A 23,540-nucleotide genomic window follows, 5' to 3' on the forward strand; every position below is an offset into this window, starting at 1 on the left:
CATGACAACTTTATTGTATATTATATCAATGTGAAATCCTTAATAGTTCTAGATTGTGAAATTAAATTAAAGTAATTGTTGAATGCTTAACAGCCTAAAGAATTTTAAGTTTACATAATATATGTACCTGTATTCCTATAAAATAATAATAATAATAATAATAATAATAAAAGGTATGTATAGATGGATTAGAGCATTCATAGTAAAAATGTTAAAAAATATAATTTTTAATAATTTAAAAAGACACTTTATCTATTTTAACAACTTATTTTTAAATATGCCAATTATCAAAACTTCTATTTTTAACGTACAACATATTAAAATAATATAAATAACCCAATAAAATATCTTATCATCGCAATAAACAAAAGCCAACAGTCACAACTAGCAAACCACACGTATCAGCCACCATAACAACCACAACCCACGGCCACAACCAAACCCACAGCCGATTTAACCACCACCACCACCACAACCACCAATCCACAAGACCCACACTCAAAATCAACCACCACCACCACCACTAAAACCACAAATCTACAAGACCCACATTCAAATCAACCATCAGCACTACTAGAACCACCAATCCACATGACCCACACTCAAAATCGACCACCACCAAAGTTTAATGTTAAAGAGAGAAAGTCAAAGGAAGACAAAGATGAGGAAGCTTCAATTGCAGGGTGGTTCGGCCAAAGAAAAAAACGCAAAAGATTGAACAAAACAAAAAAAAAAAAAAAGAAGAAGGGAGGGGCAGGTGGTTTAGCCAGAGCAACAAAGCCAGAGAGAGAGAGATATGTCTTAAGAAAGACAAAAGAGAAAGATAAAATATAAAATAATAAAAGAAGAGAGAGAGAGAGAGAGAGAGAGAGAGAGAGAAAGAGAGAGAGAGCCAAATAACAAAATATTTTTTGTTATACCATCAAGTTAGAGTGAGCTACTAGAGGTAGCAGCCTATTGCAGCAATCACTCAAAAAATTTTAGGTTTACATAATATATGTGTCTATATTCCTATAAAAAAAATAAAACATATAAATAGCAATATTTTGAATACTGTTTCGACTTTGTTTCGGTTTGTTAATTGAGACAATATTTCGATACCGATTTAGTATCAGTCTATTTCGATATGTTGTTTTGAGTTATAGTTATTTATTTTTATTTATTTTTTTATATATTGTAAGTTGTTCATCAAAACCCATATAAATTTTTAAGAATTTTATAATTGTAAATTCATATTTTAACTAGAGCAAGACTTACATATAATACTTAAGTGTTGTTCATTAAATTCTCTTCTCAAAATTCTACCTAAATTTTGTCTTTTCAACTAATACTATGTCAAACTAATTAAGCCCAAATCCCAAATATCACTCAATAATAACAACAATATAATAATTATCTTTTAGATTATAACCAAGGTAGTGATAAAATTAAAATTAAAAGTGAAAAAAAAAATAGTGAGACATAGGTTAGCCACGTGGAGTGAAGGTGGCTTAGAAGTCAACACAAATGACTAATGGCTAAAACTTTCAGCTTTCCCAATAAGCGACTCCATGTGAAGGGCTCACAAAACTAAAAGAAATTAAAGTATTAAACTATTAAACAATAAATCTATACGAGGCGGTGAAGGGCTACTCTTGCTGACTAATGGTTTGAAGCTAAAATGCTGACCAACAGTCCAATTACGTCTCTCCTCTCCTCCTCATCGTTGACCTTGCTTTTATTGCTGTTAGTTTTCTCTACCATCTTCGTCAACCCAATCAACGGCTCACAATTCTCAATCACCGAAGCCACCATCGACGACATCCACCTCGCCTTCTCCGAAAACCAACTCTCTTCAAGACAACTTGTCGACTTGTACCTAGACCAGATCGAAGCCTTGAATCCCCTGCTCCGCAGCGTACTGGAAGTGAATCCAGACGCGCTTAATCAAGCGGACGAGGCTGACCGCGAGAGGCAGAAGGCTGCGGCGAAAGATCAGGGCCGTCGATCTTTGGGAGAGTTGCATGGAATCCCCATACTGTTGAAAGACAGTATAGGGACTAAGGACAAGTTGAACACCACGTGTGGGTCGTACGCGCTGCTGGGATCAACGGTGGCTAGAGATTCCGGCGTGGTCCAACGGTTGAGAAAAGCTGGAGCTGTCATCTTAGGGAAGGCTAGTCTTTCCGAGTGGTATGGAGTTCGGTCTTCGGAGATTCCTGATGGTTGGTGTGCCAGAGGTGGACAAGCCCTGGTTAGTTAATAAAAACTTTTTTTTTTTTCTTGAAAACTACTTACTATTTTTTTTTTTTTTTTGGTTTGATAAGAAAATTATTTATTAGTTGAGTGATGTTTAATAGGACATATTATTTTTTATAATATAATGAAGATTAATAAAGTTTCATTTACAAAATTGGTAGTACCTTCGGCTAAAATTGGTAGTTACCTAAATTTATAAAATAATAAACATGTGTCAAATTTTGTATTAATCAGATATATTTACTATTTAATTTATAAGTTTATATTTTATGCATAATTTTAAATTACAAAAATTTGTAATTTAAATAATTTATTGATGACATAACTATTAATCTTTGATTTTTAGAAATTTTGCAAGCATTGAGGTTATAAGAAGAAGACGTAATTCAATGATAGATTTGTCAAAATTTACCACTAATAAAAAGATATTAAGATTGTAACTTTATATTACAACCAATTTTGTAGCTAAACTTTGTCATTTAATTAACTTACTCAAAACATCTCCACCTTACAATTAGGCCTAGTTTGGTTTGGGTCCAGTGCTCTAGTGAGTTGAACCTGATATGACGTTGATTTAGGAATAATGCAAATTTATTACAACAAAGATATTCATAATTCTTAGGTAACTTTGAGTTTTTGTTGACTGCAGCTTGGCTGCTTGTTTGCTCTACTTCTGTTCTTTGGTGATAAAACTGCTCATATATATATACACGTATAAAAGAGGTCTTCAATCATGAAATTTTTTGGGGGGAACATGTAGAATCCTTATGTGGAATCTGCGGATCCATGTGGTTCAAGCAGTGGACCTGCAATCTCAGTTGCAGCAAACATGGTATCAGTGTCACTGGGGACCGAAACAGATGGCTCCATCATCTGTCCAGCAGATCACAACTCGGTTGTAGGGATTAAACCCACTGTTGGTCTCACCAGCCGTGCCGGTGTCATCCCAATCTCACCTCGTCAGGACACCATTGGGTAAGCTAGTCTGTTACTAGTTGTTTTACTAATCACATACCATTAGATTGTGCTTTCAACTACTCCTTTGATCCTCCCTTCTATATTTGAATACTACGTAGTGTTAGAATAATGATTAAGTGATTAGATTCATCATTTATTATGAGCTTCATATGTTAGGATAAATAGGAATTTATCAGGCAGAAGTGAACTTGTGTATGTGACACAGAATGGATGCTACTTTAGGCTGAAGTTTAACTGATGAATTTTGATTATGTCCAATTACAGGCCCATATGCAGAACTGTAACAGATGCAGTGTATGTGCTTGATGCGATTGTGGGTTTTGATCCAAGAGATTATGAAGCAACAAAGGCAGCATCTGTGTTCATACCTCCAGGTGGCTACAGACAATTTCTGAATGAAGATGGGCTCAAAGGAAAGATATTGGGTGTTGTAAGAGAACCATTTTTGGACTCATATAATGGAACCTCTGCAATTCCTGCCTTCGAGCATCATCTAAATGTGTTAAGGTAAATTTCTGCAAGGGCAGTAGGAAAGTAATGCATATGCACATTTCTAGCACAAACAAGTTAGCCCCTTCAGCATGTTTGCCTAACTCTCCAACCTAGGCTATTATTGGCTTCACTAGCCCAGTATGTAACATTTAATCAAGCATTTCTACAGTAGTAACTTTTTGTTTTCTTTTGTTTATGTCAAGGCAAAGAGGTGCAACTATAGTGGACAATCTGGAAATAGCAAATCTTGATGTAATTATGGATCCCTCTCAAAGCGGTGAATTAATTGCATTGCTGGCCGAGTTCAAGATTTCAATAAACGACTACCTAAAAGAGCTGAGCAACTCTACAGTGAGGTCATTGGCAGACATAATCGCATTCAACTTGAATAACCCTGTTATAGTTAAGTATATGATTTTTGAAAGATGGACATAGCAAGATTAGCACACTATAAGCAATTATATGATCAAAGTTAGTGAAACAACTTTTACTGATAGCAATGTTTGTTAGCTGTTTTGATGATTCAAAAATATAATAACTCTATTGGCAAGTGAACCACAATGTTTATGGGTGAGAAGATCCTTGTCTTGCAACCATTGTATATGTCTTTGCTTGGGAGGTTCTGCAAACGCCCCATATTTTGAGGATTCAATTAGTCTATTGAGAATTCATTGTTGGCCGCAAATTTTTAGGACTATGGTTTAATTGTAGTTGTTTTTGTGAGGTTCTGCAGACACATTTATGTGGTTTTGCACTATAACTTACGATTTTTTAACAAAATATTAGGCTGATTTTTACCACCAAAAGAATGAAGAAATTATGCAGCTGAATTCAATTTCACTGCTCTTTTTGTGTTTGATATGCAGACAACTTATTTAGTTTCGGTCATTGCAGGAAAAACTGGAAGAATATGGTCAGGACAAGTTCCTTGCATCAGAGAATACAAGTGGTATTGGGGAGCAAGAGATAGAGGCAATGGAGATGATGGCAAACTTGTCAAAATTTGGGTTTGAGAAACTGATGAAGGACAATAACTTGGATGCAATGGTGACAATAGGCTCAGGTGCTTGCACAGTACTAGCAATTGGTGGTTACCCAGCAATAACTGTTCCAGCCGGGTATGAAAGCAATGGAATGCCGTTTGGGATCAGTTTTGGGGGTTTGAGGGGTTCAGAACCGAAGCTGATTGAGATTAGCTATGCTTTTGAACAAGCTACAAGGGAACGAAGACCTCCCTCTTTTCTTGATAGGGAAATGTCTAGTTCACATCACTTAATGCAAACATAGTACACAATTGAAGAAAAAAAAAAAAAAAAACCAAGGAAATCATGAGTTGAGGTCAGGATTTCCCTTGTTTTTGGGGAGTGTGTAATAGACACTGCAGTTTTTTTGGTAAATTGTTATAATAGCTAATAATGCTAAAATACATTAGGTATTCCATGTCAAAAATTAATGTCTTTAATGTGAATTGTTATAATTTTTTTTTTTTTGGAGAGAGTTTTAACCTATGGCGTCTGCTCCTGATAATAGCTATTTATCATCAGACCAAGACACTAATCAGTTTTTGATGTAGGCGGGGATTGAACTCTAGATCTCTTATTTTTTTGGTTATTTTTTTTTTAATTTATTTTAAACCAAATAAAAATATAAAACAAAATAAATAAAAGTGGGAACTGCACATCCTTTGAGGCAGGTCCAAGTATAAACATGTTGTCCTCCGCGAGGTGAGGCAGGTCCAAGTATGAACATGTTCTCCTCCGTGAGCAAATTAACGTCATGTGTTCACCCCACTTTTGGTGGTAGGGTGGGTCTTACCCAAATAGCCATTCTACGTACTGCTCATACTGAATTGAGTTTGATGGGGTTGGGTTGGGCTTGGGTGTATTTAAGTATCATTTCATTTATTTCACGGTCAATTTATTGTATGCACTGTTAGTTTTTAGACCTGAACGGTGTGTCCATTCTCTATTGCACCTTTTCGAAGATGGATTAAGTGTCTATAAATAGTTCGCCCCTCATTCATTCCAACTAGTCGATAACCCGTGCGATGCACGGGAAAGTTGTTGATAATAACATGTCAATCAATTGACACAACTTCCCTAACATTAAAAAAAAAAAAAAAACCAATATTAAGGTATAAATTATATACCAAAGTAATAAAATCTATCACATACAATGAGATATCGTGGTAACCAAATACTTGAGATCATAATTTAGAAAATATATAACTTGTATAAGTACACTCCAATACAATTAATTACAGATAAATTAAATTCCAAACAACACCAGCACTTAGGATATCAGCACAAAACAGCAAATTGTACAAAGCAAATATTCAATATATGGTGTATCATTAACAATAGTAATAAGAATCAAACACAGCTTACCTTGATTAGATCAACAATAGAGCATCACATTTCTTACCTATGTTCCTCCTTACGACTCTCCATGTATTATGGCTTCTAGAACTCATAAGAAATTTCATCAAACACCATGTGTACATGTAAAAGAAACAACACTTAATGAAAGTGAACATTACTAAAAATGTCCATACTCGATTTTAAAATAGTAGCATAATAGTCATAAATCAATCCAAAACTATAAATCAATCCAAGTACAAAGAACTTGGCCATTTCATTGTACTTGGATTCCAAGGCCAAGTTACAACCCACAGCTTGGTATTTGTTAATTAAGGGCAGGTAAAGAGGAGTATTATCCTCCTTATTTTTCTCCCTCAATGGTCCAGTAGAGTGATCTTGCAGCTGCTGGTAAGTCCATATGACCAAAAGTTTCACTATATGCAGATGGCCAGCATTTACTGCTTCATGAAGAGGAAGGTTGCCGCTGGAGTTCTTTTCTGTGACAAATTTTTGGCACAGTTGGATCCTGAGGATTGCTTGTACAAACTCTTCATCGTCTGAGCTTGCAGCAGCAAGATGAAGGATTGTATTCAATTCAGGGGTTTTGTCATAGAGAGGAGAAAGTTCCATATCATGCCTTCTTTTTTGGATTAAATCAATGTCCCTATCTGTTATAGCCTTGTACAAATCAGGATCCATGCTTGTTGCTATCATCAAAGTTCTGCCAGCTTTGTCTTTTGACTTGCTGAGAAATCCATCTCTCTCCACCTTAACTGTGCCTGAGTTCCCACAAATTCTCTGCATCTTAGAATTAGTAAATGCTGTATCCATCTGTGCTTGAATAACTCTGCCTGAGATCCTGGGAGCTCTCTGCATCGCAGCATTAATATATCCTGCTGTTGCAAGAGCGGTCCGCAGTGCCTGCAATACTGTAATCAAGAGATGTTACCATTAATTTACAAAATAAGATAACCTAATCACGAAGTTTGCCTAGTATATGTATTGAGGCACAGTGAAAATGAAAAATTCACCATCAGTGGCAGTGTGAAAAGTTTATTGCCTGTCAATTAGAGAATTGTCATGGGGGAGGATAATGTTGCTTTTTTGGAGCAAAGCAATATTCTCACCTTTTTCATGCTCGCACAAGCTGGAGCTACTCACACCATTTTCAGCTATCATTGAAGGGCTGTCATCAACTTTGACTGGCTTGTGGATACCTCGATTTCTCTGCAACGTGTAGCTGCTCACACTGTGTTCTTGAGCTATGTCCAATACACGATTAATGTTTGGAGCCGTACATAATAAAGGAAAGGTAAATACTTGACTGTCCATAGAAAAATGCAAGAAAAAAGAAAAATGCAAGCACCCGCAACAAAGTGAAATAAAATAGAATACCATAGAAAAATCTTAGTAGAAATAACATAAAGTAATTCACAATTGGCAAATCAACAAAGCAAATTAACAAAGGTATCTAAAAGGAACCTTCACAATTGATTGTGCTTCCATTGTTTTTTTCCTCCACACCCAAACAGATGCTCAATTTGGTTAAGTTTGTCTGATCGTGAAAATACTTAGGAAGCTTTATATCAATCAGCTACGAAATCAGAGAAAGAAATCAATTTAAAAAATAATAATAATAATTTAACAAATCCTTAGGTGTAAATTAATTGAAATCAACAATAATCAAACCGAAAGCAATTCAAACATTAACGAATTAGTAAAAATAAATAAAAGTTAAAACGTTTCACAGATATCTGATGCGATTCGTACTAACGGATTTAATCATAAAAAGAGAAAAGAATTACCTCCTTTGGAAGAGTCGGCAGTTTTAATCAAACTGAAAAGCAATTCAAACATTAACGAATTAGTAAAAATAAATCAAAGTTAAAACGTTTCACAGATATCTAATGCGATTTGTGCTAACGGATTTAATTGTAAAGAGAGAAAAGAATTACCTTCTTTGGAAGAGTAGGCAGTTTGGGCTAATACCTTAGAGGGAATTAATCTGGAAAAGAACATATTCGATACAAACAAACGCCTAGTAAACTAAAATTAAAACAAAATCAAAAAAGACAGCAACTATTTTATTTTGCTCGTGCTATACAGAATATTCAGGAATAATCGAGATACATAGAGCACAATTCGATTCAATCAATTTTTATATTTTAAATCAATAATTACTAATTAAGAATTATCACTCAGAGATGTTAATTCAATACTAATCATAATGCACAACACATACTTTAGTCTCGAATTTCTCTGATCAATTCAAAACCCTAATTAAGAGCGAATTGAATTGGGATTTGAATTCATACCTCACTCGCTCACTCACAAAGAGGAGTGTTTACCTTCGCAATCGGGGCTCTCGTCGAAGTTCTTGGAGGGGTACTTGGCGCTGACCATGCCGACCTCGAACACCAAGTCTTTGCCGGTGGATCGGATCCCGGTGATGGACCACCACCTGAACAACGCACGGACCTGAATCCCGTCGAGCTCAGCGATCTTACCCGAAACGATCTTTCCCCTGACTGTCCTGGAATAGGTGGCGAGGTAGTTGTCCGGCGGGAGAGTGATCTTGTAGTCGCCGCCGAGCTCGACGGAGAAGTTGCCGGAGGTCTTGTTTATGGAGTAGCCATGGACTGAGGAGGGTAAGAGTCCGACTGGGAAGCCATAGTTGGTGAGCTCAGTGTGGGCCGCGGATAGGGATTGGGTCGGTTTCGGGTTCGGGTCGGAGATTTGGGCAGAGATGGGTATGAGGAGGATGAGAAGAGCGAGGGTGGTGGAGAAGAAGAAGAGGGATTTTGGGGTCATGGTGTTGAGTTTTGAGTTTGACTGACTGATGAGAAGAAGAACGCGGTGTTGTGTTTGCGTGTGGGGGAACAGCAAAGCGTGGTCTGGGTTTTGGAGGAAGGAGAAGGTAGAGCGTGTTAAAGGCTTAGGGTTCCTCTGATTTTGTGTTTAAGTATTTTTTTGGGTTTTAGAAAAGTTTTTTATTTTTTGGTTTATGATTTTTTTTTTAAATGATGTGCTGACGTGGAAAATTGTGGGAGCTTCAAAAGCTTCGGTTTTATATATATATATAGATTAGTATTTTTCATTCTTATTTTCATGCATAGAGTCATCAAGAGAAAGAGACTAAGGCCTTGTTTGGATTTCCCTAAACTGAGTTAACAAATCCCAGTTTTGTTAATTCGCAATAATTGAATTCATTTCTTTCATCGACATCAATGTATTTCATTTTACCTCATAAAAAATTGGTAATAAATACAACTGAATTTCATGAGTAGAGTTTGGTTTAATTCTACATATTATTTGATCCCCAAGAGAGTGATTCTATATCTTATATCCCTTCATTTTTTTACTGCACAGGAAGAATTATCTGGGCATTGGTGGGTTATGCTTAGCAATCAATTAAAATTTGTGGGGTATTGGCCAAAAGATTTAGTTGATATTGATGGAGCTTCAAATGTGGGATGGGGAGCATTTACCAATCCTGGAACGACTGGAGTCAACCCCTCGATGGGTAGTGGTCATAAACCAGATCATGTCTACAATCATGCGGCCTACTTCAGAGACATGAAATACTTGAAAAAAGAATTAGAACCACAAATTCCAGCAGATACAGAGTTAGAAACATTCGTGGATCCATGTTATGCTATTGATGATCTTCACTATTCTGGGAGTCCATATTGGGGTTATGATTTCTTTTTCGGAGGGCCAGGTGGTAGTTGTGGTAATTAGAAACGTACTTTTACTAAATGATCGAGTCAAAATCAAGTATTAATTGACAATGGTATGTTGTCTCTTATTCCGTGTATAGCCATGATCATTATTATTATTTAAATAAATGTGTTTGATTTAGCATACTTAGTTTATTATTTAAAAAAACTAGTCTTTCATTCTGTGTTATGCATTCTATTGTATTGATTAGATGTTATATATTAGTGGACTCTAAATCAAGGGAGGAAATACCATACAAGAAATCGTTTTGGTTTGATTAGAAGAATAAAATATTTCGATACCAATCAGTACTGGAATACCGCTTCGGAGTAATTGCAATTTTGCAATTATATATATAATTATAAACTTGTATTGTATAAATTAATATATTTAATTATATTTCAATTTTTCACTCGTTTTTATGCATGTTCAAATTATTTTAAGCTAATGCCTAGCCCATTTCACTACCCTATAAAATATTAAAACTAAATAGGAGCAGTCAAAAATTTAAAAGAAAAGAATAGTAAACGATTTTCATGAAAAAAAAAAAAAAAAGAAAAAGAAAAAGAAAAAGAAAAGAAGAAAGAGACAGAGAGGGGAGAAGAAAATTGAAGAAGGTATGATGTGAAGAAAACTGTAAGTAGCAAAATTTTTCTAGAAACCCATTTCAGTTTGTACCGGTCCAGAATGGAACGAATTAGCTAGCAAATTAGGTCATAGAATATATCTCAGGAACTATATATGATGGCAAGTCAAGAATTAGGATAGGAATTCTTCATGGTCATTGCATGGACAGTGCATACGCCGAAGGAAAAATCTACAAGGCTCTGTTCACACACGTCAGTGCCTAGAGATCGTGAGAGGGAGAGTGTTTCAAAGTGCCAAATTGTTGGGGAAAAATCCTAATCCCTATGTCTATGTGTAAATTAAAATATATAACTACCAAGCAATAGTAATATTATGGAAACAAAAAAATTCCAGCAAGCACCACATAAATACAACCACACAAGAATACCAAAACTTACGTGAAAAATCCTTTAGTGTAGAGGGAAAAACCATAGGATGGCTCCGAAAAATATCCACTATGAAATATTATGAAATAGCAATAGCAATATTATGGAAACAAAAAAATTCCAGTAAGCACCACATAAACACACCCACACAAGAACACCAAATCTTACGTGGAAAACCCTCTAGTGTAGAGGGAAAAACCATGAGACAACTCCAAAAAATATCCACTATGAAATAGAGATTACAACTATCAAGTTTATGCTAAACTTGAGTCCATAATAAAGTGGATATACAACAAATAAATCTCAAGGAGTAAATACAATCTAACCACAAAGCCAGTAGTAAAATCTTTCTCTGAATACTCCAACTCTCCATGGTTGTAGCACTCAAAAACTTCATGAGAACTCCACCAATTTATCTTCCTTGTGTATAACTTGAGCAAAGAAAAATGTCTCCTTTTTCTTTTTCACTCTCTCACACTCTCACTGTGTTTCTCTCTATTTTTTGGACTGCACCTCTCAGCTGAAGCTCTCTCTTTTCTGTGTTTTGCTCTCTCTGGAACTCACACAAAAATTGGCCGAATTGCTCTCTATTTCAGCTCTTTGTTTCTACTTCAGCTCACCACAGGGCCGAATGGCCTTTGCTTCTTTCTTTTCTTTTTCTTCAGCGTGTCCCCACGCCTTGTAACACTTCTCATTAAGAGAAGTCAAACCTCTCCATGCTTTGGTCACTTCTCAATAAATGAAAAGGCTTGCTTTGAAGACTTTTGGAACAAGCTCATAAATGAGCTTTGACAAAGGTGTGCTGGAACTGAGGTGTCACGTGCACCCAACAATCTCCCCCTCCAGCACACTACAGAGGAAATCTTCAACCCAAGTCTTCAGTTAGAATTCATGCCGACCAACCCGACACAAAACTTTAGCTTCTCTCTTGACACAACCTTGGTTAACATGTCAACTGGATTTTCATTTGTGTGAATCTTCTCTAATTCAAATGACTGTTGTTCAACAACTAGTCTCAACCAATTGTATCTCACCTCAATGTGCTTCGAGCGTGAATGGTACATAGAATTCTTGCTCAAGTTTATAGCACTTTGAATATCACAATTAACTACATACCCATCTTACTTCAAACCCAATTCTTGGAGAAACCATTTCAACCAAAGCATCTATTTACCTGCTTCATTAGCTGCAATGTATTCAACTTCAGTTGTAGATAAGGCAACACACTTCTGCAATCTTGACTGCCATGATACAGCTCTCCCTGTAAAAGTAAATAAATACCCCGATGTAGATTTCCTACCATCAAGGTCACCTACTCAATCTGCATCTACATAACTCTCCAAAACTGGTTTAGAAACACCAAAAGTCAAGCACAATTTAGAGCTATCTCTCAAGTACCTGAAGATCCACTTCACTGCTTCCCAGTGATCTTTACCAGGATTAACCATGAACCTGCTAACAGCACCAACTGCATGAGCAATATTTGGTTGTGTGCAAACCATATCATACATCAAACTCCCAACTGCTGAGGAATAGATAGTTGATACTATGTCTTTTTTCTCTTTCTTGGATGAAGAACAAGATTTCTTTCTTAGCTTGAAATGAGCACCAAGAGGTGTACTAACTGGCTTGGCATGCTTCATATTAAACCTTTCAAGAATACGCTCAATATATTTCTCTTGTGATAACCATAGCTTCTTAGCTTTCCTGTCACGTAGAATCTGCATACCTAAAATTTGTCTTGCTGGACCCAAGTCTTTCATATCAAATGACTTGAACAAGTCCTTTTTCAAATTTTCAATCACACCTGCATCTTGTCCTACTATCAACATATCATCTACATATAGCAGAAGAATAACAAATTTACCATTGGGAAATTTTCTAACATACACACAATGATCTGTATTTGTCCTTGTGTACCCATGACCCACCATGAATGAGTTAAACTTCTTGTACCACTGTCTTGGAGCTTGCTTCAAGCCATACAGACTCTTCTTTAACTTGTAAACCATGTGTTCTTTCCCTTTCACTTTGAATCCCTCTGGCTGATCCATGTAGATTTCTTCTTTCAAATCACCATGAAGAAAAGCTATCTTCACATCAAGTTGCTCAAGCTCAAGATCCAAGCTAGCTACTAATCCCAGAACTACCCGAATGGAACTCATCTTGACTACTGGAGAGAATATCTCATCAAAGTCAATCCCTTGTTTCTGACTGAAACCCTTGACCACCAATCGAGCTTTATACTTCACTAACTTGTCACCATCTTTCTTTAGCTTGAACATCCATTTGTTTCTCAGTACCTTCTTGCCTTTAGGAAGTTCCACCAAGTCATAAGTCTTATTCTTGTTCAAAGAATTCATCTCTTCATGCATAGCCTTCAACCAGCTTTGCTTATCCTTATGAGACTGTACTTCCTAAAAACTTTTTGGCTCCCCCTCTTCAGTAATCATAGTATACTCAAAAGTGGGGTATCTAGTGTTAGTACATATGTGATTCACTTGTTAGGAACATATGTCACTATTTCATGTAATTGGCTAATCCTTTGACAAAACGCACTTTACTTGTATTTGGATAGATCGGTGTTTAATACTTCAAAAAACTGTATTTCAAGATCAAGTGTTGAAGACATACAAGCCTGTCCAAGATTCAAGCTGAAGAAGTGCTGTTTATTAAAACTCGACAGCTAGCTATCCATCGAGCTTAAGAAGCTGTTCTAGCCCCGTGGCTTGACAGCAGCTCAACAGATAGGTATTTGTCGAGCTTTATGAAAAATAAAATTTCAGTTCTGTTTTGACTCTAATTCATGATTATGTGTTTGAGCTTTCTTTTCTTCTAAACTTAGACATATAAAAGGATTATTTTAAGGGCTATCATAGCATACACAAGTTGTGCAAGTGTTGAGCAAAGTTTGTTCAAGCAATTCGTAACTGGAGACAAAGTTTTGCTCTAATTCATCATTCTTGTGAAAAAGTTGTTGTGTATGTGCACCGTAGGGTTTTGTGGCCAAGCATCTTCTTGATCTTCATCGTTGGGATGAATTGAAGAACTTTGCAGCCAACAACTTTCTCTAGTTGGTGATTGAAGTTGCGTACTGGGATACATGCATTGGTTAGTCACGTACTTAGGAGCCGTGCATCAAAAGGGGAAATTATTACTACAAAACAAGTCCAATTGGGTATTGGGGTAAGGGTTCAACTATAGGTTGGTATAAGATACTAAAATTCCTTTACTTGTAACCTCTTGTTTTGATAATAGTAGAATTTCGGGAATGGTGACCTAAAAATCATCCGGTGGGGTTTTTGCCGTTAGGTTTTCCCCATTCATAAACAAATCACTGTGTTATTTATTTTCCATTGCATAATTAGTTTATTAGTGATTTGTTTGTACTACCATGCGTTTGCATATTAATTAACTTGGCTAAATTAATTGGTTAATTTTTCACAAGGGGTTAATTCGTTTTTGGCCTATCAAGTAATATCAGAGCAGGCACACTCTGATTAGTTTTTAATCTTTGCTGTGTTGATCCATTGACCCCTGTTGTCATGGCTGTAATCGGCTTGAAGAGATCTTTATTTTCAAATACATCTTGTTTTTCTAATCTCTATTTGTTTGAGTGTCTTAGAAAATACAAGTCTAAAAGTTATTTGAATTCTTTTATGATGACTATTGAAAAAGATCTCAGTTTGGCTAAAAGGAAACTAGACTGTCTCAGAATAAAAATGTGCAAAGGAGTTCGTTTGAGAAGAGTGAAAGTTAAAGGCTTAGCTCAAAAAAGGTAGATGAGAGAAAGCACCATTCCCACTGATCTATCATCTAAACAAGAAGTGTGTTTTATGATGAAGTTCGCATTTAAAGTTATGGACACATGTTTGTGGTACCTCGATAGCGGTTGCTCAAGACACATGACTAGAGACTGATCTCTATTCAAGGTTTTCGAGTCTAAGAAAGGTGGCAATGTCACTTTTGGTGATGAGAGCAAATCACAGATTAAAGGGAAGGGAATTATCTCTCTACATGGACTACCAGACATTGCAAATGTTCTTTACGTAAAAGGTCTAAGGGTGAACCTGTTAAGCATAAGTCAGATATATGATCAAGACTTCATGGTACTATTCTCAAAGGGAAAGTGTCTTGTCATGGATGAGTCTGGAAAGAAACTCATAAGTGGTGTTCGCACTTTAGACAACTGTTATGGATTGGTTCCTGATACTGATATTGTGTGCAATAGCATTCGTTTGCCAAATGAAGATCTATGGCATCAATGTATGGGACATGCTAGTTACATACATCTTTTTGTTGTATCTAAGCATGAATCAGTTTTGGGGATACCAAAGCTTAGTAGACTGAGCAATGTGGTATGTGGACCATGTCAGCTTGGGAAACAGACGAAAGCTAAGCATCCAGGCACTCAGATCAACTACATCTAGGCCATTGGAGCTTCTACATTTGGATCTTATAGGTCCAACTAGAACTGAGTCTCTTGGTGGTAAGAGATACATCATGGTTGTGGTAGACGACTTCACTAGGTACACTTGGGTCATTCTCCTACGATCCAAGTTTGATGCTCCTAAGCACATTGAAGCTTTGTGCACAAGACTGCAGAATGAAAAGAATCTGAAGATTGATCGAATTCGAAGTGACCATGGTAAAGAATTCGAGAACTCGTATATGAAGTCCTTTTGCACAAGATTAGGTACTTCTCAAGAATTCTATGCTCCTATTACTCCTCAACAAAATGGTATAGTAGAAAGAAAAAACAAGGTTATTCAGGAGATGGCCAGAGCCATGTTACACAATAAGGATGTGGCTAGAAACTTGTGGTGAGAAGCCATTAACACTACCTATCATACGGTTCATAAAGTGTACTTCAGACCCAGTACCAAGAAGACTCCATATGAGTTATGGAAAGGAAGGAAGCCGAATGTGAAGTATTTCAGAATCTTTAGAAGTACTTGCTTCATCCTCAAGGATAGAGAGAATGTGGGAAAGTTTGATTCCCGGAGTGATGAAGATATATTTCTGGGCTACTCGTCCACAAGTAAGGCTTATCGGGTATATAACAAAAGAATCATGAAAGTAATGGAGACAATGACTATTATTATTGATGAGTCTTCAGATTCTGATTTGAAGAAAGGTATTGAGGAATTCCCTAAAGAAATTCTTCCTCTTAAGCCTAAGGAAGTTCAAGAAATTGTTGAACAAGAACCTACATCTCCAAGTGCTCCCGGTACTCCCATTGTTGTGGAAGATTTTGCAGATATACCCACTTCACCAAATTCTGAATCTCATGAAGAGAAAGGACCTTCATCCAGGGTTAAATTAAATCATCCTCCAGAAGTTATTGTGGGAAATATGAATGAACTCACATTAAGAAAATGGACAGTTGATAAATGTGTTGCTAACTTTGTGTTTTATTCTTGTTATTTGTCATAGGTTAAACCCACAAAAGTTGAGGAAGCTCTTCAGGATGAAAGTTGGGTCGAAGTAATGCATGATGAACTCCTGCAGTTTCAGAGGAATGATGTCTGGACCTTAGTACCTAGACCGGGGGGCGAGCACATCATCGGCACAAAGTGGATATTTTGCAATAAGACTGATGAAGAGGGCAATGTGATTCGCAACAAGGCCCTTCTTGTAGCTCAAGGATACTCATAAATGGAAGGAGTAGACTATGATGAGACATTTACCCCAGTTGCCCGTATGGAGTCCATCAGAATTCTCCTTGCCCTAGCATGTCATTTGAAGTTCAATCTTTATCAGATGGATGTAAAAACTGCTTTCTTGAATGGGCTAGAAGATGTCTATGTGGCTCAACCAAAAGGATTCATTGATCCACACTTTCCAGACCAAGTATTGTATCTCAAGAAGGCACTTTATGGCTTAAAACAAGTCACTAGAGCTTGGTATGATCGGCTTACACAATATTTAGTGTCACATGGGTTTACAAGAGGAAAAGCTAATCAGACTCTTTTCATCAAAAAGAAAGATGGTAAGTTGATAGTTGCTCAAGTCTATGTTGATGATATCATCTTTGGATCAACTAAGAATGAACTTGCTCATGGCTTCTCAAAACTCATGCAAGTCGAGTTCGAGATGAGTATGATTGGAGAGCTGACTCATTTCCTTGGATTGTAGATCTGTTAACAAAATTTAGGTATATTCCTATCTCAATCTAAATATGCTAAAAATCTTGTGAAAAAGTTTGGTTTTGATTATGCTAGTTCTATTAGAACCCTTATGAGTCCAAATATTAAACTCACTATGGACTTGTTAGGCAAAAGTGTAGATTCTTCTCTCTATAGAAGCATGATATGTAGTCTTCTTTACCTTATTGCTAGTAGACTTGACATTAGTTACAGTGTTGGAGTGTGTGCTAGATATCAGGCTAATCCCAAAAAATCCCATATGACTGCTTTAAAAAGAATTATAAAGTATGTCAAAACTACTGCTGAGTTCGGTGTGTGGTATAGAAAGGACACAAATGATGCCTTAGCTGGTTATTCTGATGCTGATTGGGTTGGGAATGCTAATGATAGAAAGAATACATTAGGGGGTTGTTTTTATGTGGGTAACAATCTTGTCTCTTGGATGAGCAAAAAGCAGAACTCCATCTTGTTATCCACTGTAGAAGCTAAGTACATCACTGCCGGTAGCTGTTGTACCCAACTCCTATGGATGCAAAAACTCCTCCATGATTATGGTATTTGTCAAGAGCATCTCACCATCTATTGTGACAATACCAGTGCCATCAACATCTCTAAGAATCCGGTTCAACATTCTCGAACCAAATACATAGAGATTCGATATCACTTCATTAGGGAGCTTGTCGAAGATGGTATTCTCACTCTTGAGTTTATTCACACCAATGATCAGAAGGCTAACTTGTTCACCAAACCTCTTGACTGTAAACATTTTGAATTCTTTTGTCAAAACATTGGTATTATCTCCATGGATTGATCTCTTTCTCTCCTCATTCTTCCTCATGCATTTGCATTTAGTTTTTATACTTTGCATTGTTTAACATGTTTTTGTTTGTTTTCAGTTTTGATTATTTTATTTTTAATATAAAAAATAAAACTTGAAAAATCAGAAAAATACAAAAACAGTGTGTGTTACGTGTACATTGGTACTTGTGTACCTTGGATGGCCATTGAAACAAAGTTTTCTAAATTTTGTATCTCTTGTAGCTTAGATGAGCAACTCTATGCACAACTAAGTAAGTGAGTTTTGTGGCTCTTGTTTGTGATGAGTAAGATTAAGTTATCTTTTGTACTTAACACTTGTATCACTCTTTTTGACGGGAAGGACTAAAAAATCCTAAGAGAAAGGCATAAATAATCATCTCACCACTATTGCCTGCCAATCATAATATGACACATGTATGCTTCGACATAGCAAAAGTGCAGTGTCAATGAAATTTGTGTGCTTCGGCATAGCAAAATTGGAATATCAAATGCTTACCATCATTGGGTATTTCTTTTCTCTCTCTTATACGCCCATGCATGATTTGCTTAAATAAAAATATGCAAAGAAAATGAAAAGCAAAAAGATCAAAAATGCTTTAAATATAATTACAAGCGTGTATTCTAGGAGATGTGGGAGTTATAGGATGTATCTCGAAAGTGATAGTCTCCATCAAATAGTTATGATTGTGTGTGAGTTAAAGTGATTTTCTCATATCTCAAATTGCCATAGCATGTATACACTTATGCAATTTTGCGATGTTTTTCACACACAACACGCAATATTCTTTTCTACTTTTGATACATGTGCAGGTACAATGTGATTTGACCATCACAAGATTTTACATGTGTTAATGTATGCTCACTAAACTGTCTTGACTTGTTTTTGAAATATAAAATTGGCTAGACTTGTTTAGTGTGTGTGTGTGTGTTTATGGGATCCTTTGTGCTTAAAATTTTTGTTGAGAGATGATTTTGAGAGTTTAAAATGTTGATTGGATCTTTGGTTGAGTTGTATGCTTGATTGCATTCATATTTGTGTTTTTCTTTTCTTGAAAAATAGTTTTTAAGCAATCTCGACACCTTCTTGATACCTCCTCGACACCTAGCTATCTGTCGAGCTCTTAAGGTCTTTTCTTATCGCAATCTCGACAGATCCTTGACAGTTGGTGGATCGAACGAGAAAGTTCCTGGACCCTCGATAGCTTCTCAACAGCCGGTGGATCGATCGAGCTTTTCTTATTGTGTCTTTGCTTTGTTTCTTGACACCTTCTCGATAGTTGTATCCGTCGTTTTTCTCGACATCTTCCTCGATAGATAGCTCAACACCTCTATCTGTCGAGAATTACTGAGGAGCTATATATTCATTCTTCGTGATCCGGTTCTCATTTCTTCGATCTTTCTCGACCTGTCCGCACCTGTTCATCTCCTAAACACTATCTTTCTCACTCCAAACCTCTTTCCTAGTGATTTTTCAAGCTTTTTCAAGTTTTCCTTCACTTGGTAAGCTTCTAATCTCCTTCATTTACATGCATTCATGTTTTGAAACTTAGGTTTTGGGGTTTTTGAAAATTTTTGGGGTTTTTCAAAATTGATGAGTGAAATTTTGGTATGGGTTTTTATTTAAATTAGTTCAAAATCTCATGCATTGCATCACATTAGCATAATAACAGTATTATCATGCATTTAGATGTGTGCAAATTGGTTGTGTGCTGGTAGGATTGGATTGAGCTGAGCCCATGATGCAATTTCTTTTGCATATCACATGTTCATGCATTTCCCATGCATATGTACTCTCTTTTCAATATACTTGTTATATTTGAATTACTTTGGGACTTTTTTGATTGTCTCTCTTTTTCTCCCTCTTTTTTTTTTATGTTAGTCGTGTCTATGGCACCTAAGCATAAGTCAGCTCCGTCCCAAAATCCTTTGCGTTCTAAGGCATTGTCTTCTTTTGATCCTACTCCTTCTCACATCAGATCCATGATGAGGATGCCCAAAGGGACTTCTCGGAGAACTTTTCTCGACGAGGTGTTCATTCGGAACGCCAAGTCATTTTGGCGGACTTCGTTGACACTAACCTTCCTACTGTCATTCATAGTCGGGGATAGGAGTCACTGTGTGACATCCCGGTCACTTGTCCGACCGTGCTAATTCAGGAGTTTTACTCCAAGATGCATGGTTTCGATTTTTCAGTACCTCTCTTTTCTATTCACGTTTAAGGTACGCGCATTGTAGTCACACTGCAGCTAGTTGTGGATGTGCTTCATGTTCCGAGGGTAGAGCATCTTGACTACCCCATTGTGAGCGTCTGAGGACTATGTCCAAAGACGAGATGATTTCCACTTTCTGTGAGTATCTCGCAGATTGGGGTGATTGTCAATTCACACCATATAGGCCCTTTGCTAAAGGTCCTAGATTCATGAGCATGGTGATGACTTTTGTTTTGCATCCATTCTCTCACTATAACTCTATCATAGAGCCTCGTGCTCGATTTTTTCTTTCTTTATTAGAACACCTCACTATAGATTTTTCTTCACATTTTATTCTTTCTATCTTAGATGTGTATAGGGATACGGCTACCCGTGATAAGCTCATTTTCCCTTCGGCTATCACGCGGATTCTATGCCATTTTTCTGTTCCTTTTCCCTCTTCCGACCATTTTTCTGTCATGTGTGCCATAGACTACTCTACCGTTAAACGTAGTGAGGTACAGTTTAGGTCTTGGCAGTCGGATTCAGCCACTCCTCCCTTCTGTTCTGATCTGTCTTGTTCTGCTCCATCCACATCCGCTCCCTCCTCTTCTTTAGGCAACGTGACTTTAGGAGACATCATGGTGCAGCTGTAGCGCATGGATGCTCGCCTTGATACATTTTCTACAGAGTTGTATCAGGTGAATGTTTGTGTCCGTCATATTGCACAACGACAGGCAACCATAGGTGGTTATGCTCCTGAGGCTTCTCCTCCACCACCTCCTCTAGTGGCTTCTGAGTTTGAGGATGATGATGATGATGATGGTGATGACGATGATGCTTCGGATGATGATGATGGAGATGCTAGCTCTACTGATGAGATGTCTACTTGATACTCTTTCCCTTTATCACTTCTGACAAAAAGGGGAAGTAGTTTTGGATATGAGAGTAGTTATTCTTAGGGAGAGAGTTAGTATAGGACATTTTGTTAGGGGGAGTGTTGATTTTTTTTTTTAAGGATGTAGTGAGGATTACTTGTATCTTTTTTTTTTTCTCTATTTTAGATACATGTGTTCTTGTACATGGGTCTTGTGATCATGTTTGACATACATTGTATTTATCTACTTTATATATGTTGATGTATGTTTCTTTCACCTACCCTTACATGTGTTGTTTCTTTGCTTTTTTTATGCACATGCTTCTTATTACGTGTATGCAATATATTATTTTTGTATCACACAAAGATGCCTTGATGAGTTTTGTTTAAAGTGTTTCAGAAATACAGGTTGTCAACGTCTACTTGCCATAAACTCTCTTCTTACAAAGTTTTTCAAGAGTTTGTGTTAGGATAGATTTTATTATATTCAACAAGTGAATATGAGTTGAGTGATTTATGACTTCTCACATATGTTCATTTGTTTGTTATGGTTTTGTCACGAATTGCCAAAGGGGGAGATTTTTAGGACATATGTGATTCACTTGTTAGGACATTATGTCACTATTTTATGTAATTAGCTAATCCTTTGACAAAACACACTTTACTTGTATTTGGGTAGATCTATGATGTGTTTAATACTTCAAGAAACTGTGTTTCAAGATCAAGTATTGAAGACATGCAAGTTTTTCCAAAATTCAAGCTGAAGAAGTGTTGTTCATTAAAACTCGACAACTAGCTATCCATTGAGCTTAAGAAGCTGTTCCAATCCCGTGGCTCGACAGCTGCTCGACAACATCTCGACAGATAGGTATCTGTCGAGCTTTATGAAAAACAAAATTCCAGTTCTATTTTGACTCTAATCTATGATTATGTGTTTGAGTTTTCTTTTCTTCTAACCCTAGACATATAAAATGATTTTTTTAAGGGCTGTCATAGCATACACAAGTTACGCAAATGTTGAGCAAAGTTTGTTCAAGCAATTTGTAACTGGAGACAAAGATTTGCTCTAGTTCATCATTCTTGTGAAGAAGTTGCTGTGTATGTGCACTGTAGGGTTTTGTGACCAAGCATCTTCTTGATCTTCATCGTTGGAATGAACTGAAGAACTTTGCAGCCAACAACCTTCTCTAGTTGGTGATTGAAGTCACATACTGGGATCCGCGCATTGGTTAGTCACATACTTAGGAGCTGTGTCAAAAAGGAAAATTGTCACTACAGAATAAGTCCAATTGGATATTGGGGTAAGGGTTCAACTGTAGGTTGGTATAAGGTACTGTGATTCCTTTACTTTTAACCGCTTGTTTTGATAATAGTGGAATTTCGGGAGTGGTGACCTGAAAATCACCTGTGGGGTTTTTGCCGTTATGTTTTCCCCATTCATAAACAAATCACTATATTATTTATTTTCCGTTGCATAATTAGTTTATTGGTGATTTGTTTGTGTTACCACGCGTTTGCATGTTAATTAACTTAATTAATTCACTTGGCTAAATTAATTAGTTAATTTATCACAAGGGGTCAATTCGTTTTTGGCCTATCGTCTAGTCGATGGACGACGCTCTCTAGTAGACCTTCTCACTTGAGGTTCTACCATTTCTAATGGAAGAGGCTGCTCCCTCTGCTCAACAGCATTTGTATCTGTCACATCATCACCATTAACACTTGCTTGCTCATTAGCATCAAATTCAGTTGGTTCATCACCATAATTCTCATCTTGTACCTCTTCCCTATTTGTGGCATTATTCGAGGAAGAAGAGGTAGGTGTAGGATTAGGAACACCTCCAACTGTAGCTTTAGGCTTTTCAATTTTCTCAAAGTTTGCCAAGTTTTCATTCTCATGAAATACTACATATTGACTTTTGATCATCTTCTTTTCTTTTGGATCCCATAGCTTGTAGCCAAATTCTGCATCTCCATATCCAACAAATATACAAGGAGTGGATTTGCTATCAAGCTTTGATCTTTGTTCCTTAGGCACATGAACAAATGCCTTGCACCCGAATACCTTCAAGTAAGAGTAAGAAACATCTTTTACTGTCCATACTCTTTCTGGAATATCAAAACCCAAAGGAACTGATGTAGATCTATTAATTAGGTAACATGCAGTCACAACAGCTTCACCCCAGAATGACTTAGGCAGATTATCCATTCTCAACATACATCTGATCTTCTCAACAATAATGCGGTTCATCCTTTCTACCACAACATTTTGCTGTGGGGTACCAGGAACTGTCTTCTCATGTCTAATGCCTTTCTCAAAGTAGTAACTCTTGAATTCATTAGATGTGTATTCACCTCCGTTATCACTACGAAGACACTTCAAAGGCTTTCGTTTCTCTCTTTCCACCAATGGCATGGAATTTCTTGAAGTACTCAAATACCTGGTCTTTTGTTTTCAAAACATAAACCCGCACCTTTCGTGAAGCATCATCAATAAATGTAACAAAATATTTATTGCCACCTAAAGTCTCAACATCAATGGGACCACATACATCAGAATAAACAAGATCTAATACTTTGGGTTTTCTAGTAGAGGGTATATTAAATGAAACTCTATGTTGTTTACAAAATAAACAAAAGTCACAAGGATTTAGTGATGTACCTTTGGCAAAGGGAATGAGAGACTTCTTTGCCAAGACCTGCAA

The 23,540-nt window shown here is 36.7% G+C and overlaps 4 protein-coding genes and 1 long non-coding RNA gene across 6 annotated transcripts; 3 read left to right on the forward strand and 2 right to left on the reverse strand.

Annotated features, from left to right (window-relative positions):
* Nucleotides 1–1,562: 1,562 nt before the first annotated feature.
* LOC115969555 (probable amidase At4g34880) lies at nt 1,563–5,170 on the forward strand. 2 transcript variants are annotated; one of them, XM_031089232.1, is made up of 5 exons: nt 1,563–2,233; nt 2,999–3,213; nt 3,481–3,723; nt 3,912–4,064; nt 4,603–4,996. In XM_031089232.1, exons 1-5 carry the CDS (start codon nt 1,661–1,663, stop codon nt 4,676–4,678), a joined length of 1,260 nt encoding a protein of 419 aa, XP_030945092.1. In that variant the 5' UTR covers nt 1,563–1,660; the 3' UTR covers nt 4,679–4,996. The 2 variants fall into 2 exon arrangements, with proteins under 2 accessions (XP_030945092.1, XP_030945091.1); XM_031089231.1 differs by having other exon boundaries at nt 1,564–2,233; nt 3,912–4,110; nt 4,603–5,170.
* Nucleotides 5,171–7,211: 2,041 nt separating this feature from the next.
* On the reverse strand, nt 7,212–7,945 carry LOC115967760. The gene is made up of 3 exons (XR_004086545.1): nt 7,874–7,945; nt 7,551–7,662; nt 7,212–7,330 (listed from the first exon to the last, which is right to left on the reverse strand). It is a non-coding gene; the product is annotated as an uncharacterized LOC115967760 (long non-coding RNA).
* Nucleotides 7,946–8,303: 358 nt separating this feature from the next.
* LOC115969609 lies at nt 8,304–8,985 on the reverse strand. Its single transcript, XM_031089298.1, has one exon. The coding sequence runs from the start codon at nt 8,877–8,879 to the stop codon at nt 8,397–8,399; it is 483 nt and encodes a 160-aa protein (XP_030945158.1). The 5' UTR covers nt 8,880–8,985; the 3' UTR covers nt 8,304–8,396.
* Nucleotides 8,986–9,295: 310 nt separating this feature from the next.
* Nucleotides 9,296–9,809, forward strand: LOC115967009. Its single transcript, XM_031086123.1, has 2 exons — nt 9,296–9,325; nt 9,438–9,809. The coding sequence occupies exons 1-2, from the start codon at nt 9,296–9,298 to the stop codon at nt 9,807–9,809; spliced, it is 402 nt and encodes a 133-aa protein (XP_030941983.1).
* Nucleotides 9,810–15,154: 5,345 nt separating this feature from the next.
* On the forward strand, nt 15,155–16,459 carry LOC115967010. The gene is made up of 3 exons (XM_031086124.1): nt 15,155–15,468; nt 15,676–16,117; nt 16,238–16,459. The coding sequence occupies exons 1-3, from the start codon at nt 15,155–15,157 to the stop codon at nt 16,457–16,459; spliced, it is 978 nt and encodes a 325-aa protein (XP_030941984.1).
* Nucleotides 16,460–23,540: the final 7,081 nt, after the last annotated feature.

This window comes from Quercus lobata, chromosome 11, assembly GCF_001633185.2.
Source record: "Quercus lobata isolate SW786 chromosome 11, ValleyOak3.0 Primary Assembly, whole genome shotgun sequence".
Classification (NCBI taxonomy): domain Eukaryota; kingdom Viridiplantae; phylum Streptophyta; class Magnoliopsida; order Fagales; family Fagaceae; genus Quercus; species Quercus lobata.